This window comes from Erithacus rubecula (genome assembly GCF_903797595.1).
Source record: "Erithacus rubecula genome assembly, chromosome: 11".
NCBI lineage: Eukaryota > Metazoa > Chordata > Aves > Passeriformes > Muscicapidae > Erithacus > Erithacus rubecula.
This window is the reverse complement of record NC_136663.1, coordinates 4,336,519-4,353,571: the sequence shown is the minus strand read 5'-3', so window position 1 is coordinate 4,353,571 and position 17,053 is coordinate 4,336,519. Positions and strand designations below refer to the sequence as shown.

At 41.7% G+C, this 17,053-nt stretch overlaps 1 protein-coding gene across 1 annotated transcript in view; it reads right to left on the bottom strand.

The window, feature by feature from the left end:
- The window catches only part of FNDC3B (fibronectin type III domain containing 3B), a 297,560-nt gene that overhangs the window by 173,850 nt on the left and 106,657 nt on the right, over nucleotides 1-17,053 (bottom strand). Inside the window, exons 7-8 of the mRNA XM_079315475.1 lie at nucleotides 7,378-7,436; nucleotides 1,585-1,742 (exon numbers count right to left, since the gene is read on the bottom strand). Coding sequence (XP_079171601.1) covers nucleotides 1,585-1,742; nucleotides 7,378-7,436 — 217 coding nt within the window. The remainder of the gene's footprint in view (nucleotides 1-1,584; nucleotides 1,743-7,377; nucleotides 7,437-17,053) is intronic.

Sequence of the window (17,053 nt, the reverse complement as noted above, 5' to 3'; positions counted from 1 at the left end):
AAACCAGCATACAATCTATTAATTTCAAAAGCAGCCAACATAGTTAGGGCTATTCTTTTTCCCTCTGGCTTGTTCATTGGTAAATGAACACTGGGCTCAGTCATGTGTTGCCAAATCTGTGAAGATTAAGGTATGGGTCAGTGCTTAATAAGCAATAGTCACCTCATGTAAGAGCTTGGCTTATTCATGATTTTATTAAAATATGGGAAACAAGAAAGCTCTCAATTTAGCATAAAGAAATATTTCATAGCTAGCTGGACAAACACAGGGAGATGTCTCAAAACCAACAGAACAAAATCCACCAGAAAGCACATGCCTGCTGTGTTGCCAGAAATCCACCAGAAAGCCTTCTATTTTTTATTTCATATAATGCAATGCTCTGCAAATCCAATTTTTCCCCTCTGAGATGAGCGCACCTCCTTCCAAAGACAATGTATTCAACATATTGCAGACTCTTTTGCCTATAGTAATAACAATTACTGCTGCTCCTGATGGAACATAGCACATCAGGCTAAAGGCTGCACTCTGGCCAGCAGCAGGAGACACATCACCACCAGCAGCTTTAAAACAGATGCACAACATTTCATAACCAGGGGAAAATGTGCAGCCATCAAGCACAAGAAGTACTAGAAAGTGTCCTTCTCACTTTAAAAGCTCAGCAGCACACACTTGACTGTGGAGATGCTCACATTGGCTCACAAACAGCTGCTGTAAATGCCAGAAAAAGAGTAAAATCAGGCAGCCTCTCCCTGGTTAACAGACCCTTTTTGTATTATCCAAGACCTGCCTTCAACATACCAAGTGGAATATCCTAATTCACAGGACATCTTAAGAAAGGAGATGGCTTGGTCTCAAGAGGTAATTCCTTAAATGCTCTATCACCTGGACTTTATTTAATGAGATTTGGGAAGGATTAGCTATTTCACAATAGCCAAGGTCACATCTCCAAATTCTCTTTCCTAGACGTCACCAGCAGGGAAAAAGAAAGGCACAACACCATATGTGCTTGATCACAGAGTGAGCTCAGAGGATCACTGCAAGGAGACACAGAGAAATCCCTCAGAACTTTTACTGAAGCTTGCTGAGAGCCAAGTATTTGGGTTTTTCTGGGGAGCCTCTGCAACCTACTGACTGCTATACTCCCTCCTCTGCTCATCCAAGGCACTACAAAGCAGCAAAGCCCCCACATTTTTCTAGTTAGCTGAAATAACAAGACTTTACTGCTCTAAATTCTGCAAGTCCACACAAAACTAGCCCATTAGGAAGGCAGCTCTCCTGCCTGCATGGTGTACACTAAAGGTTTTGACATTTAGCACAAAAGAAAAAGTAACCTTTTCACTGGCAAAGGGAGTGATGGCACTGCAGGCAGGATCTGCCACGGGCTGGGGAGGTGGGATGGGGTGACAATTAGGGACCTTGTGACATGCACTCCACCAGCTCCCTGCAAACTCCTCTGCTGAGGAAACAGGATGCTCAAATATGCCTTTCTTTTGTGACTGATGGCCATGCCAGGATACACCCTGAAAAGCTTAGAGAATTTACTCCTAATGAGCAAAAAAAAAGTGTAAAAATTATGGTTTTTACCTGTAAATGGTCTTGTATTTTCCATCCCTCCCTTTATCTGATAAGGCAACCTCGTAGGTACAGGTGTAAGGCAAACCATTGCTGTGTCTATCTGCATTGAGAAGGCCAGGGGGAGGTGACCAGGAAAGCAAAACTGTTCTTGCTTGAATATTTGTAACCTACAAAAGAAACATCAGTTAATTTGAAACCTGAGAAAAAAAACCCACTATTCTGTAAGTATTTGCTTTTTGCATCTTCACAACTAATTTCTTGCAAAATGGAAATTTCAGAGCTAGAGCTGAAAAGTAAAGGGTCAGAAACGATCAACAACACAAACAAAAACAGAGATTCATGGCAAAAAGTGATCTCTAACAGATGAGGAACACAGAGAGAGGTTTCCCTGCAGTGAACTGGCTCATCCTGTCTGAGCACCCAGCAAAGGATGCCTCTGGAGGTACCTGCTGCTGTGGCCACTCCCAGAAGGGAACTGGAACTAAGTGGAACAAAGATTTAAACCTATGGATTGTTTTATACACAATTATTTCCCTGAAGTTTTTGCTGGGGAGCTTTTTCAATGTAACTCTGACAGCTTTTTCAGTCCTTCTGTTCCTTCTTGCCACTTGAAATCTCAATAACTCAACAGCAAATAAGAAGAAAAGCCCAATTCAACCTGGAAAGTTATGCTGGCTCAAAAGCACAAGGGAAAATCCTAATAGAAGTCCAACCTGCTAATTAAAAACTCAAACGTCCTGCCACCAACTCTCCACTTTTCACCATGAAAATAATGGTGCTTTTCCTTCTTAACTGTAGTGAATATATAAAGAATATTTTTTAGTTAGCCTTCATATGGAGGAATCAGAAACTGGGGGTTTATAATCTTTATTTTTCCTAAGCAACAAATTTCACTGCATCTATAATTTTGTCAGATTTTTGCAACACAAAGAGCAAGATGCTGTTATTTCAGAAGGTGTAACATGAATGCTGCAGGTGCTCAGTTACACATTTCCTAACTTTTGTTGAGACAAGTGAAAACCCTTACCCACAATTTACTTGGGAATAAAGTATCAGCAATCAGCTTTCAGGGACTGCTTGTTTACAAATCCAGCTTCTGGATATCTTTATATAATGGAGAATATTTACCTTCTGGTGTGGAAACACATTGCTTCCAGCTGATGAGCACTGCAACTGCTGTGGCTGAAACCCATACATCAACCAGATTCCTTCTGAGCAAGTCATAAATCCATTTTTAACAGCCTGACAAGTAGGTGACACCATGAAATGTCTCATCATAAACACCATGATCTCAAAAGTTAGAGATTTTAATTTATAGCAGCACATCCAAGTCTTGCCAACAAAAGAAAACCTTTCTTCAAGCTAATGTGAAAAATAAGTTTTAAGGCAAGAAGGTTTAAGTAGCATCAAGCTTTCTTTGTAAAAAACATGGACGTGCAAAATTTCTTATGAATTTTCATGGCATTTCTTGCTTTCACAGCATTTTCTTATCATATTTTTCTGATGCTATGAAATCAGTGTTTATTTTAAAAATCTTGGAGCAGCTAACCCTGATACTGGATAAGATACCTTATAAGAATCTAGAATGATTCCAGTAAGAAAAGTTGATTTTTTTGAGATATGCACATAAATGTATATACACATGTATGTAAATGAAACCGTAGCAAAGATACTGAAAAGCTAAAAATCCACATTGAAAATAATATTTTGATCAAAAACCTGATTAACAAGATCCAAATAGATTTTAGGGGTTTTTTTAACAGACATTACTACTATGCCAGCTCAGCCCATCAACATGCAGTTTCTTTTATTATGGAAATATGCTTGCATAATTGTTTTTCATAAATTCAGACAGACTTGGAGCTGGAGGCATGATATCCTGCCAATGTTCTATTTGAAATGTTTTTCTCTATGACTACTCCCAAGGACACACGTATATATTCCACATACAGCAAAACTCTGGCCCTCCACGAACTCCAGCAATCTGCAAAAAGTTAGGTCTTGGGTTTCTTAAAATAAGAGAAAGTATCTTGTGGGCTAACTGCTAGAAACTGTCAGACTATTACTCTGAAGCCAGCACACAGAGGATAGAAGTCCAAGGGCAGTTGCTAAGCTGCTCCAGCTACACCATTAATTTCACAGAGAATTTCAGAGCACCAGGAGTGGCTGCCTTGGAGCTCGTAGGTACACAGCAACTGCTGCTGGAGGTTTAAAAATAAACACCAGAAATTGTTAAATACCAGTCTGAGCTGCACTGAGCACACAGCAAGTGCAGGGAAGCAAGTGAGGGGTCACTGTCTGCAAGATAAGTCAGAAAAAGGCAAATTTGTTCCTTCCCTAGGCTGTGCATGTCAGCTGGGAATGGATTTATTTGTGTGGCTGGAGATAGGTTTATCTGCTGCTCCCTGACCAACAGGCTGATACCATATCACAGTTACCTGCCAGTATCTCCTTTCATGGCCAAAGCCACCTCTTAGCTTACCAGGGAACTCCTACCTGGAGCAGGAAGCACCAGCTTTGCTGTGAAAAAACCTCAGTTAAATAAATGGGGTTATGATATGCTGAGAATAACAAGCAGGAACTTGTAAAACAGTTCAGTATCTCTACCTCCAACTTTTCTAACTTAGACAAACACCTTTCCCAAGGTACAGACCTGGACCAGCCCTCTCCAGGCTGTAAGGAACAGCCCAGCTACCACCACGATGGTGGGCTTAATGTCCCTTCTGAAAATGCAGACAGAAATGCTTCACCATCAGTAAAAAACAGCTTATTGTTCAATAACAGTGCACTAATTCCATCTGACAAAATATAAGCAGCCAGAGCATCTCTTCCCAGGCTGGGCAGGTAAACCTTTGAGTTGCTTTTAAGCTCCCCCAGCCTGTCTCATCTGTCCCCAAAATCACTGTGCTTGCTTTGAAGAGGGCTGGCTTGGCCTTTTAGCTGAGACCTAACAAAAGATTCTCCCACAAGGAGTTCTGTACGTCTGGTGAAAAGCACAGTTAATTAGTTTCTGAAAACTTCTCAGTTTACACAGTAAATGCCTCCTTTCTGCTCTATCAAAACTCGGTGGTGTAAATAATTATTCCATAAAAGCCCCTGGGAAAGAATCCAACTCCTGCACCACTTCAATAAGGTTACAAGACTGATGAGTATCAGCCCTTCCCGTCTTTCAGGTAATGAAAAATGTTTCTGTACAACTTCCATTATCTTCCAAATTCCGGGTTAGCATTCACAGGCATCGTGTGGTTCGGGGGCTCATTGTATGTGTGAGAACTACACTGCAAGCAACATTCATTTACTCCCTCCAGGGCACGGTTTGAAAGGCTTGGGGGTCAAATGAATTCACAGTTATTACTGGGTTGAGATTCTGCTTTTAAATTATGGCTGTAATCCTGCAATTTTAGGCAAAACCCCCCGTGATTAAATATGAGTTTCTCTGCAGAGGCAGCAGCAGGAGCAGGCTGCCTGTGGAAAGCCAGGCTGATGTCTGAGCTGTGGTTTGACAGAGCCCTGGTGATTCCCCACGGGGGGTAATATCCCCCCCAGCCCCTTGGCTGTCACATGCAGCCATTTCAGAAACCCAGAGTCAAATTTCCCTCCCCTCACTGAGGTATTTGTTTCAGAGAATGCTTACTTTGTCTGTGATAACGTGAATTAAAAACATATTTCAGTTGACAGAACCATGGGGGATTGAAAGCAAGAGGTGCTTTTTAAAATTCTGTCTGTTAAAGGGACAAAGCTCTGATTAAATTTACAGCTCAGCAGCACATCCCTCAAACAGGTAACAGTATCTATTACTGAAAACAGACCTTTCATGAAGTAATAATTTTAAAAGTGTGTATATTTTGTAGTCAGAGAGGTACCTGTATGATGCAGACAGCTCCCAGTGACAGCTCTCCTGCAGGAGCTGCTCACAAGGCTAATCCCTTTGGATGGATTCATCCCCCCCAAGGATGGAGGGAGCTGCCCACTTGGACAAATCAAATCCATGTGCTGCACACACAGCATCACCCACTTGTCACTGACTCACCACTCTGTGTTCTTTCTCTTTGTATCATTTTTTTTTTCTATACATTGTTTTATTTTTCAATTGTATATGCATAAGACTTGCCAAGAAACATGACCAAGATCACTATTTATGAATATAAGATATATTTCTATCAGATGCAATACTGACTACACACACAGAGAATCACTCACAGCAATTCACAATTGCTGAGAGTCCTGTGAGTTTAATTACTCACAAATGTCAAAGTTACAGGGAGAGAATAACAGATAATCTCCAACATCACTTCAGTAAATGTCATTATTATTGAACCAGCATTTGCCATAGTTTAGATTTTTTTTTTTTAATTCTATTTTTGGTATGACTAAAGGAAGACTATTTTTGTTTAATTTATTTTGTTTTTTGCTTCTTTTGGTTTTAAAGGCTCTGGATACCATAAATTTAATTGTCTAGATCTCAGAATCCTGCAAATTGCTCTAACAGCTCCTCTTCCTACCTCTAAAGATAAAAGTATGAAACAACACATTTTTCTTGTCAGCTCTCTGCATCTTTGTAAAAGCACCTGGCTGTAGCTATTGACCAAATGAGTAACACTCAGGTGGTCCTTGGTATAAAAATTTTGATTCCCTCTGTACAACAAATGAGCCTAATTCTGTGCTAGGTGCACTTTCTTCCCTTCTGAGCACCCTGAAACCCTTAAGTCCTCATCTCAGTATTGTCACTTGTTTCCACACACAGTGAAGTGACTCCCTCCTTGTGAGCAGAACTCAGGCTGCTGTTTATCATCTCTAGGCCTGGCTTAGATTGTGGCTGGCTTCGAACCAGCTCCTGCCCATGCCAACACCAGCACCTACTGATGGAGCAATTTAAGTCCAAACACCTTTTGTATTTATTCACATAACAACATTATCCATCAGAAGAGAGTCCAAAAAATAAAATTCAGGCTGTGCTCACACCTGGCTCTCCCTGAGCTCTGCCACTTGTGCAGCCAAGGCTCCCACTGCAGTGTTTCTGTATCAGCCTCTATCAGCTGAACCAAGTCTTCCCATGAGCTTTCCACCACTATTTTTTATTTATTTGCTTATTTGTGCTCTAGCTCTCCAGCAGGACAGAGAAAGGCCTGAGCTGTGCAGAGTGAAGGAGATAGGCTGTGCTTTGGGATTTCTGCCTCCCCCTGTCCCATCACTGCTTCTTCCAGTGCTGGCTTGGACCATTCATTCAGACCCACAGTGCTCTGCTGGCTTTCATTTGACACACCAAACTAGAAAAAGGCTTACAACCAGACTTATTAATAGCCTCACCTGACTGCAGTCACACTCAGCATTAGGGTTATTTACAGGGTGATTCAATTCCATCATAATTCACAGGCTTTTATGGCTCAGACAAACACAGACTATAGTAATTTGCCATTGAATAATAGAATTAGCTTAATTTAATCATGATTAAAGACATAAATTGCTCATGACAAAATTAAACCCAGGGGAGAGGGGGGTAAGAGCTGTGCAAGCCATCCCAGTGCATTGAGCTCCCTATAACATGAATTATACTATGAATACTGGGAATTGTCCTCTGGAAACAGACAACTGGTGCAATTCTAGGAGTGGGCAGAGTCCTCAAACATCCATAAGCACAACAGATCCTTCAGATTTATATCCCAGTAAAATGAGTTATTGGCAACAATCTGCTATGGGAAAAAAATCAGAGGTGCTCCCCTGTGAAATCACCAGTGTGTTGTGACACAATCTACTTTTCACATTTGGTATTGTACGTTTGTGTGGCAATTTGGGATCACATACCTGTGGTTTCTCCATTCCAGAAAGAATGTCTTGAACCCTTTTTGTTTCTGAATCAAATTCTGTAAAATAGAGAGAGTGGAAAGAGGAAGAGAAATAAATTACCAAAATTAAACAAAAATTTCAGTTACATAAATAAAAATAGGGGAGGGAGAGAGACATTACCTACATGTGAGCATCAGTTGCCTTGTGGATTTAAGGCATGCAGTTACATGGATTAATATTACCAAAAAAAAATTAGTTGTGATCTACATTCAGAGAGTAAAACCAGGGTGCTGTTGTGAAAGAAGCCCAAGGGTTTCAGGGGTTTTTCAGCTCCTGCTGAACCTATCCCTGGTTTGTTAACCAGACCTACCCTCACTCCAGTAGCTGCAGATTGAGCTGCCCACCTGGGCTCTGGACAGGACAACTGTCCCTGTCCCATGAAGGAAAAACCCAGGGGACCCACACAGGTGCCCTGAGCCCCTGCAGCCACCTGTCCTTAAACTGGGCAATGCCCAAAACTCCTTCACAGCCACCTTCCAGCTGTGGAGGCAATAAAGAAAAATTCCAAAGTCTGACCAGCAGCAATCCATCCTCCCTGCCTGGTACAGCAGCTCTTGCACAGAGCTACCTACAGGCTGTCAAATGCTCCCCCTAAATTAAGGGATGATTGTGCAGAAGGTGCTGCAGGGGCCATCCTCTGAGCAGGGGAATCAGCCTTTCCCTCATCCTCCCTCCTCAAAACAATCTTGAGGTAAAACATCAGCTTAGAGTAATGAGGTGACACAAAGCAGCTTTATTCCTTTTGGACGACAGCACAGAGACGCCTCACTTTCCACTACAGTATTTTCTAATGGAAAACCAAGAACATATTTTCCTGTTTTTTTGGATTTTTCTTTTTGAAAATGTTAATGCAAAAAGTTTGCTCACCAAAGCAGAACAGCATATCTCACCTAAAGCAAAATGAGCCAGATGTACTTGGCATAGGAAGCAAAACACATTAATAAACAGGTGGGATCAGATCAACAGCTTTCACTAATGATTCCCCCAAAAGCTGACCTACTTCTCGTAGCCCAAGAATGTGTCTTTATTTTTGTCTGTGACCTGCTTTAAAAAAGTAGATCTTCTTTTTAAAAATTCCATGTGCTCGACTGCCAAAAAATAGAATTGGCTGAATGCTGATGGCAGAATTCCAGTGTAAATGCCCATCTCTCCCTACAAGAATGCACCTTGGTGTGGACTGGGAATGACAGATCTCCTGCTGCACACATTCCTGGATTCCTTTTAGTCTCATGAGTAGTAATATTTCAAGAGAAGTTGAAGATAACACTCTTTTTTTTCCATAGTAGATAACCCTCAGAGTGTATTACAAAGAGCATAAACTGGCAGGATTGAGGCAGAATATGGTAATACTGATTTCAAAATTACACAGATGGACTAAAATGGCTAAGTAAAAGGCTGAGATGCTTATCCAAGTGAAAATGTCAAAATTTGGGGTGTTGCAGAATGCAGGGCTCCTTTCAGCATCAGTAAAAAAGTTGAACAGTGCCACAAAAGCCTGGAGCCAGATCTGCACACTGTGGAGATCCTGCAGGCTTATCTCCAAGGGATGCTAATCAGAAGCAGCTTCTGCAGCTCTGAGTGTAACAAAAAAGCTGCTACTATTTTATCAAAAGTTTATGGTTATTATGTCACCCCTAATTACAACCCCCAGAAGCTGAGCGTGAATCACTCTCAACCCTAAATCCCAAACATGTGGACTGAATTTTCTTTCCTCTCTCTGCTTTCTAGCAAGGATGCTCAGTCACACTGAGCAGGAGAGGAAAACAAACCCTGAAGCCCAAAGAAATCTCCTTTCCCTCTCCCATGAAAGGTGATTGCTTTGTGCAGTAACTGAGCCCTCCAACCCTCTGCAGGTCAGGGCTGAGGGTTCAAACTGCTCCAGGCACAGGAACTGACTCCAAAACTTAAGGGAGGTGGGTATACCTAGTTAATAAATAATAATTTAATTACTTCCATTAAATTTCTCAACGAAGTGTCCTACTCAGGGAATTGTTCCCATTAGTGTCCCAATTATGTATCTTGTTCACACAGAGAAGGGCTCTGGGTACCAGAGACAGAAGCCTTGGATTATTACAGAGATGTGGACATTTATGAGGTCAGTATGGACATTTATGTCACCAAGTGTTTATATAGATAAGCTGGAGGTGGAAGGAATGAGATACAAATAACAAATAATGGCCTGTGAAAATAAAGCAAATATTAAAGGCAGAAAGCAATAAATACCCACAAGTGGTGTCTATAACAGCATCAGTGAACATTGCAAGTTGAAAGGGGATCTCAGGAGTGGTTATCAAGAATTACAGTATTTACACTATTCCAAATACTTAGTTTCCCATTTCAAGAGCCATAAAAAAAAAAAAAAAAAAAAATCCTCAGGCTTCTATGGATGGCTGACTTCCTTTCTGTAATAAACATGATTATTCACAGTCTCCTGAGCTAGACTAAGCTAAGGAGAACAAGACCTGTCCCAAATCCCTCCCTCAGCAGGGAAGCTGCTCTGACCTGCCAATCTCTCTCGAGTATCAAGCTCAATATCTTCCTTCCAAGCCAACAAAGAGCAGAAAGCCTTCTGAAATAAATGACAGAGAATGAAAGAAACCATCTGATGCTCTGTCTGATAACACAGAGCTGCTGAAGGCCTTTCCTCCTTGCTCTGTGCTCTTACTCAGCAGCCACCAGTGCAGTACTCTGAATTAGCTCACTGGAGCATCCAGGGACAAGGAGCACCATGAACACCTGCTGCACATCAAATGCAGTGGTGGAAAAGTAGGCAAGAACAGCAGCAAGAAATGGGCAAGTCTTGATGTAAAACAGGAGATTCAGGTTCAAAAAAACTACCTAGAACTGCTCAGGAAAGGTGGTGGGTGAGCATGATTCACCTACCTGGGACTAACAGTCCCTGAAAAACAGACAGCTGATTTGCATTTCAATCTTGGTCCCTTCCTCTCCCTCAGCTGACTGAGCCCTGAGGAGCTGACAGGAAGACAGAAAATCTCTGTATGTCAGGGGCAGGAGCTGCTTTCCTCCATTGCCATGGGGAACAGAAGCTCAGTCACGTCAAGGAAGAGCCCAGCTAACACTCCAGGTCATTGTCCCATTTTAACTTTTACTCTCAACATCTGTTCCCCACATCTGTCATGGCAAAAATCTTCCTCCTAGGAGGAAGCTGGGGGTGGGGATGAATTCCTTGTGAATGCTCAATGGGGTCCTCTGAGGGACAGTACAAAAATCTGAGTTACCCAGCTAATCTCACTGTCTGAGAGATATTACAGCACTCCCAAGCTGCAGCATTAGATTCTAATTCCCAGGCCAAGGGTTCTTTGGATCCAATGCTTCAGACTAATCTTTTATTGCAGAAAAGTCAGCTGAAAGACCTGGACCTCATCAAGTCCTCTCTTTTTTCATTGTTTTGAATCATAAACAAAACTCTATAGATACAAGCAGGAGTAAATGCCCCTAAAATCTAAACACTTTCTCAGCAGCTGTTTGGTGCTAACAGGGTTTCAGTGTCAAGTCTTGCTGAACTAAAAGCCTTTTATTCCATGCTTCTGTTAGCCCATGTCTATGTTCCTTTCTGCACGTACAGCACAAATATAATTTTCAGACATTTCCAACCATACTTTTAAACACCAAGCACAGCTTTAAAAAACAGGGGAAAAAATGTCAGTTCAAGGTAAGTTTGAAGTTTCCATCAATAGTTTACATGTTTGCATGAACAGCAGCTGTGTATGTAAATGGTTTGAAATAGCTAAAAGCTCTAAACTAATTAAGATTTTCCCATTGCAAATACACATTTTGGGTTTGTTCTGCATTCTTTCCTTCGAAGAGAGGAAAAGGTCCAGCTCAAGACTTAGCTTCTGGCCACAGAAAGTATTTACTGTTTCAACAGCCTTTCCATTCCAAGGGAATGACATCAGCACTAGCACTTTGAAAACTCTAGGTCTAATTCTCAAGCAGAGCTGCATGCTCACAGATATGCCAGTCATAACATGACATGCTTTCTCAGAATTTGTTCCAGATTTATCGGGGCTGTGACTGGCTTTAATGCTGGGAAAGATCTTTCATCAGTCACGTACAGCACAACCTACAGCCCCCAGAAAATGAACTCTTCAAAACACAGCCCAGCTCCTTTGTGAGCTGCCTGCCCGTGTCAAAGCTTAAACCCAAGAAGAACACAGAGACTTTCAGGGAATTGCAGAAATATAAATTAATCAGCTCCTTGTACAAAGCAGCAGCTGAGTCACAGGAGCAGAGGGGATGTGACACAGTCACAGAGTCCACCTTCCTACACTGAAACATATCATCTACACCCAAACCACTTCTCTGAGATGCCTTCCTAGCCCATTTTTACAAAGTAGATGACAAATAAATGACATCCTGCCCAATGATCATGGTAACCTCCAAACTTCTCAGCTAGGTGAAGGAAAGCAATTTGTTCCTTTAACCAACAACCTCATTTCTCCATACCTGTCTTTAAGAGACTCCACCTGCTGCTGTCCTCAGCCACATTTTTTAAATTGGTTTACATCCTTGTGAAGATGTGGCACAGCTGAGGTCCTGGCAGCACCAAAACCAAGGACCCATTTACAGAGCTTGCTTAGAAGTTTCCTCTTCTCTTTGTCTACAGAACAACTTGACTCTTGGGCTTTGTCATCTCCTATTCCTTCCAGAACTACCACCTAATTAAAAAAGCTAATCTAAACTAGCTGCAGTGCAGAACATGCCTCTTGCCTTGATCAAACTTTTTCTTTGAAGGCCATTACAGAGCTCTCCTTCTGTCTTGTCCTCCTTCCCTGACCCATCAAGCACTCTCAACCCTATCAGAGTCTGATATGGACTATAATTTAATAATCCTCAATCCTTATTCCATCCTTCAAGCCCTTAATGAAAATATTGAATAAAATTAGACCTAGGACAAATTCCTGCCTAATCCAGTTTGATGCAGCTCTCCAGTCTGTCAGGGAGGCAGCCCAGGATAGGGCAGGGTCAGGGATAAATTGCCAGGCTGCTGCTGGCTGACAGATGTGACACTGGGAAGGGCAAATCCAGTGCCACGCTGAGCACACAGGGCTTTAAAAGACTCTTCCCAGCACCACTTCCATGCTGGGCAGAACAGGGAGACCTTCAGAATAAAAAAAGTATGAAAAAAATATTTATATTCAAAACAGTCAATCACACCATGTGAACCTATAATACACCAAAGAAGATTATCAATTAAGCCTGGACTAGATTTCTAAATGTTAAATATTTCGAATTTCTGTCCATTAAATGAAAGCTAATAAAAAAAACCAATGATAAAACACAACTGTGGCTGCTCTGATAAAGGTAGAGAGATTGATGTTATCCAGCTTTAGATACAATTGTTAAAACATGTTCTCATTCTTTAAAACTTGCAGTGCATGAGTGTATCACAACTTTTCCATTCCTAAGTGCCCCCACTGTTGCTATCTGATTTCTCCTGCTAGCTTACCTTAATTAATGTCTAGGAGTTTATCCCTGAAGACCAAACAATATATAGTTAGTAAAAAACTGAAAGAAAAAAAATTACAAAAAACCCACAAAAAAATCCCAAAAAACCTCCCAAACCAAAACCCCAATGCCAAATCACTCTCTGAATAACTGAAGGCAAACAGAACAAAACCCCTGTGTAAAATCCAGAAAGGCACATTTTTATTGTCTGGGACAATAAAGCAAAGGATAACTGAAGTGCTTTGCCTCAGCACCACTGTGATTTAGGCATTAATTTAATGCCATGCTTCACAGATGTCCTGGCCACAGTCCATATTCACTTGCTAGTTTTACCCTGACTGCTTCAGTGTCCTATTGTCCATGGGATAGGATACTCCAAAATACCTGGAGTGCAAATGCACAGCTCATCCTTCTCTAACCAAAGGAACTAACTAACATGGATCAGGATCTGATGTGGAAACATCCAGATGTACACAATGAAGTCACCTAAAAAGTGTTTTAAAAATAAATATAAGGGGATCCAATCTTCCCTGTCCCCCATTATTGTTTGGATCTCTGTTTTTCATTGGGGTGGAGGAAGGAAAATCAGATCAGTAGCAACCAGCAAGGGAAATAAAAGGCTGGATGCAAGGGACAAATGGAGGCTAAGTGACATGTTGGGTTTGTTTTTCTCTGCTTCTTCACTGCTACTGCTGGAAGACAGCAAAAACAACTCCTACTTTACTGGCTGGAGATCTGAGGGAATTCCTACTGTGAGCACACAGTTGGTCCATTAGAAGGCAGAAAAGGGCTTTCTCAGTAAAACACAGCCACCCCATCTCCATCACATACATCTGACATCTTGAGCCAGAGCTTTGTACATCTCCCAAAGCAGATAACAGAGGCACTGCACTGTGGATGGCTGCAGCTGCCTGGGTTTGAAGGAACACCAAATCAAACAATGACATAACCCACACAAACAGAGGAAGCCCAAGCTGAATCTGCTGGAACAACAAACCACTTACACACAGGACCTCCTCTTGGAGTGTTCTCTTTTCATCATTTTGACCTGCTTTAGCTTATTTTCTGTGTCAAAGTATTTTTTCTTTTTATTTCCAGCAGCTTCCTTCTTGCTATCCTGTTACAGCAGCTCACAGGCTTTGTGGGGTTGAGAAGACAATAAAAGCTTTGAAGAGAAACCAAGCAGTGACCAGCCCTCCATCTTTTGGTAAAGTATTTGACAAAGAGACTGAAAGTCTCTCCTAAAACTTTCCTGGAGCTCCTAACTCCCAGTTTCCAGGTAGAAGGCTGACGTTTTGTCCTCACTACAACTTTGCCAACAAACACTCATCTTTTCCTAGGAACACTGATGTTCTTCACACTCCTCAGAGTTTTGCACAATAGTTGGGATGCACGGAATTTCCTCACAATTAATTCCTTCCATTTATTTCTGTGCTTCATGCTTTGTCTCTCTCATTTCTCCTCATTCCCTGTGACTGCCTGTCCAGCCTTTGCCACACTCAAGGGTTGTTCTCCAGGCTGAGGACATTCAGGAGGGGATGTAACCTCTGCAGAGCTGCACCTTGCTGTCACCAGCACCCCAGGCTGTCCCAGGTGACATGGCCATAAAAACTCCACAGGCTTCTCCAGCTCAAAGCAGGAGCAGGGCATGGACAGAAGCATGGCTGAGATAACCAGGCTTCCTAAAATGTGAAACTGGCTCAAAAGGATGTCTGACACCAGCCATGAAATTACACCATCTGGCATTTACAGACAGATTTCCTCTCCAAAAGAAAAGGTTCCCTTCAGTCCTGGCACCTGTCACAGCCAGGCAAAGCAGGAGCCTGAGCATCATGGAAAAAACATGAAAGGAGGGGCTCACAACTCCTCCTTGCACTGACAAAAACCACAAGTTTGACAGCACCAAGGATTCATCTTCTCTTCCCAACTGGCTCACTGACAACTCCACTGCATCTCACAACAGGTGTGGCTTTGTCACCTGCTGGGGCAGAGGTGAGTCCTGCACTCTCCAAGAACTCAGATGGAAAGCACAATCCCTAAAGAACAGAGGGACAAATCTCCAGTATAACCAGTGTGCCTTTAAAATCCTGTGTCTGCTGCCCCATGCCAGTGAGGAAATACTTTTCACTGAAATACCATCCCCAGTGTAGGGGGACAATGGCACCAGTATTGAACACAAAATTAAACAACTTCTTGACATTCAAAAATATGACCATAGGCAATTCTGGCCATAAAACCCTTTGCTAATCTGCCTATTACACAATAAGAGCATTTTCCGGATCAAACACCAAACTAGCAAAATAACCTGCAGAACTGCATATTTGCACAGAAAAATAATCCCACAGCACAGCCAAAACAGACTCCATAGGAGTTCCAAACTTGCTGGGGATTAAACAGAGCACCTCAGCCAAAATTAACAACTTCCTTGGCAGTGCACCTCACAAAGCCACTGAGTTTGCTACAACAATAGGAAGGCAGCAGAGCACTTCCCAAAGCAGAGGCACAGCAGACCCCATCATGAACTAAAGATTTAAAGAAAATAACTGGAGGCCAAATTTTGCCCTCAGTCACAACTTCTCAGCCTTGCTCAAATCAAAGAAGAAAAGCCTTCTTTGGATTTCATGGTGGGCAATGTGAAGCTTTGGGCTGCTGGGTTTTAGCAATAACCACTCTCAAGAACAGAGTCAGAGCAAAGCAAGCTGTTTATCCTCTGTGAGAAATTAAGCAGGGAAAGCTTGCCCTAAAACAGGATAAAAGTACCATCTTTTCACTGTTCTTGATTTTTGTCTAAGCATTTACATTAAAGCAGAAATTGTATTTCTGTGCACTACTTACACTACTTGCACATCTTTAGAAGTTGTTACATTCCACAGGAAAAAAGGTTTGGGCTTTTTTTATTTTATTTTGAATACAACCATTCCAAATAATGGTGCTAGAAAGGTAAAGATTTTTTCATGGCAACCTAGTGAGGGGCTGCAGTTACAATATTCTTAGAATGAACCTCAACCTAAGCTCTTCTGTTACCAATGTAAATTACTGACCTATTTTTCCAGATGAAAAGTAGATACAATGAAATTGCCATGAGTGGCGGGGCAGATCACAGTAATCCCAGAAATTAAATAACATTTTTCTCTTTCCACTCAGCCCAGGCACCACAGCTCAGAGATGGGGGAAGGCAAAGAGCTTCCCCTCCCTGCTTTAAATCAACCCAAACACCTACAGATTGACAGCAGAACAGAAATAAATTATCTTCCTCGTGACAGATGACAATCAACTGACTCAAGCAATCCCAGGCTAAATTGTTTTGCACTCATGTCTGGAGGATGAACTATGACTATATGAGCTAGAAGGATATTAAACAGAACATTTAATATAGACTGAGGGCTAAAGTTTTAAAATGCAGAAGTCAAAAAAGCTGATGTAATCTTATCTGTGCCCTCTCATGCCTGAGATAGGAAGAATGAGCTCAAGAATGTTTAAAAAACCTGACCTATGTCTGAACCAACTTCCTACTAGTGAGCTGGAAGAAGTGCATGGGCAATTAGCAGTCCTGCATGGGACAAGGGCAAAATGTGATCTTGGATATTGGCACAACCAGCTTCACCACCAAGAACCCTTCCAAATATTTAAAATATTTCACAGAAATATCCACCTGATTACTGCTTGCTGGGAAGGATTCAACAAAGCTACAGGAATTTCAGCTCATTCTGGATTTCATTGCTGAGATGAAATTCAGGCACAAGTCACATGAACTGCAGTAAATCAAAGCAGCTGCTTCTAAGCACAGCTCCTTAGAGGGGGGAAAAAATAACAAGAAGAAAAAAACCAAAACCCAAACTCAAGCTTTTGGGCAAAATCTTTCATCATAAATCTTGGAGAAAACTGAAATGGATGCTTCATTTTAGATTAGTGTTTATCCTTTCTGTTAACTGCAACACTCAAGGCATCTCTCTGCATAAAGATCCTTCCTCCCCTTAAAAGTAAATATACTGAAAGTCACAAAAACTTCAGAAATCAAATTCCACCCTTCCTCAGAAAAGGAAGGTTTGAAGCACAGCCTAAGAGAGCTCAGTAAACAAATCCCATTAACTTCAGGGGGACATGAAATTTCATTTCACCACCTTTGCAAATCCAGCTGGAAATACAGATGGACATTGTTCAGAGC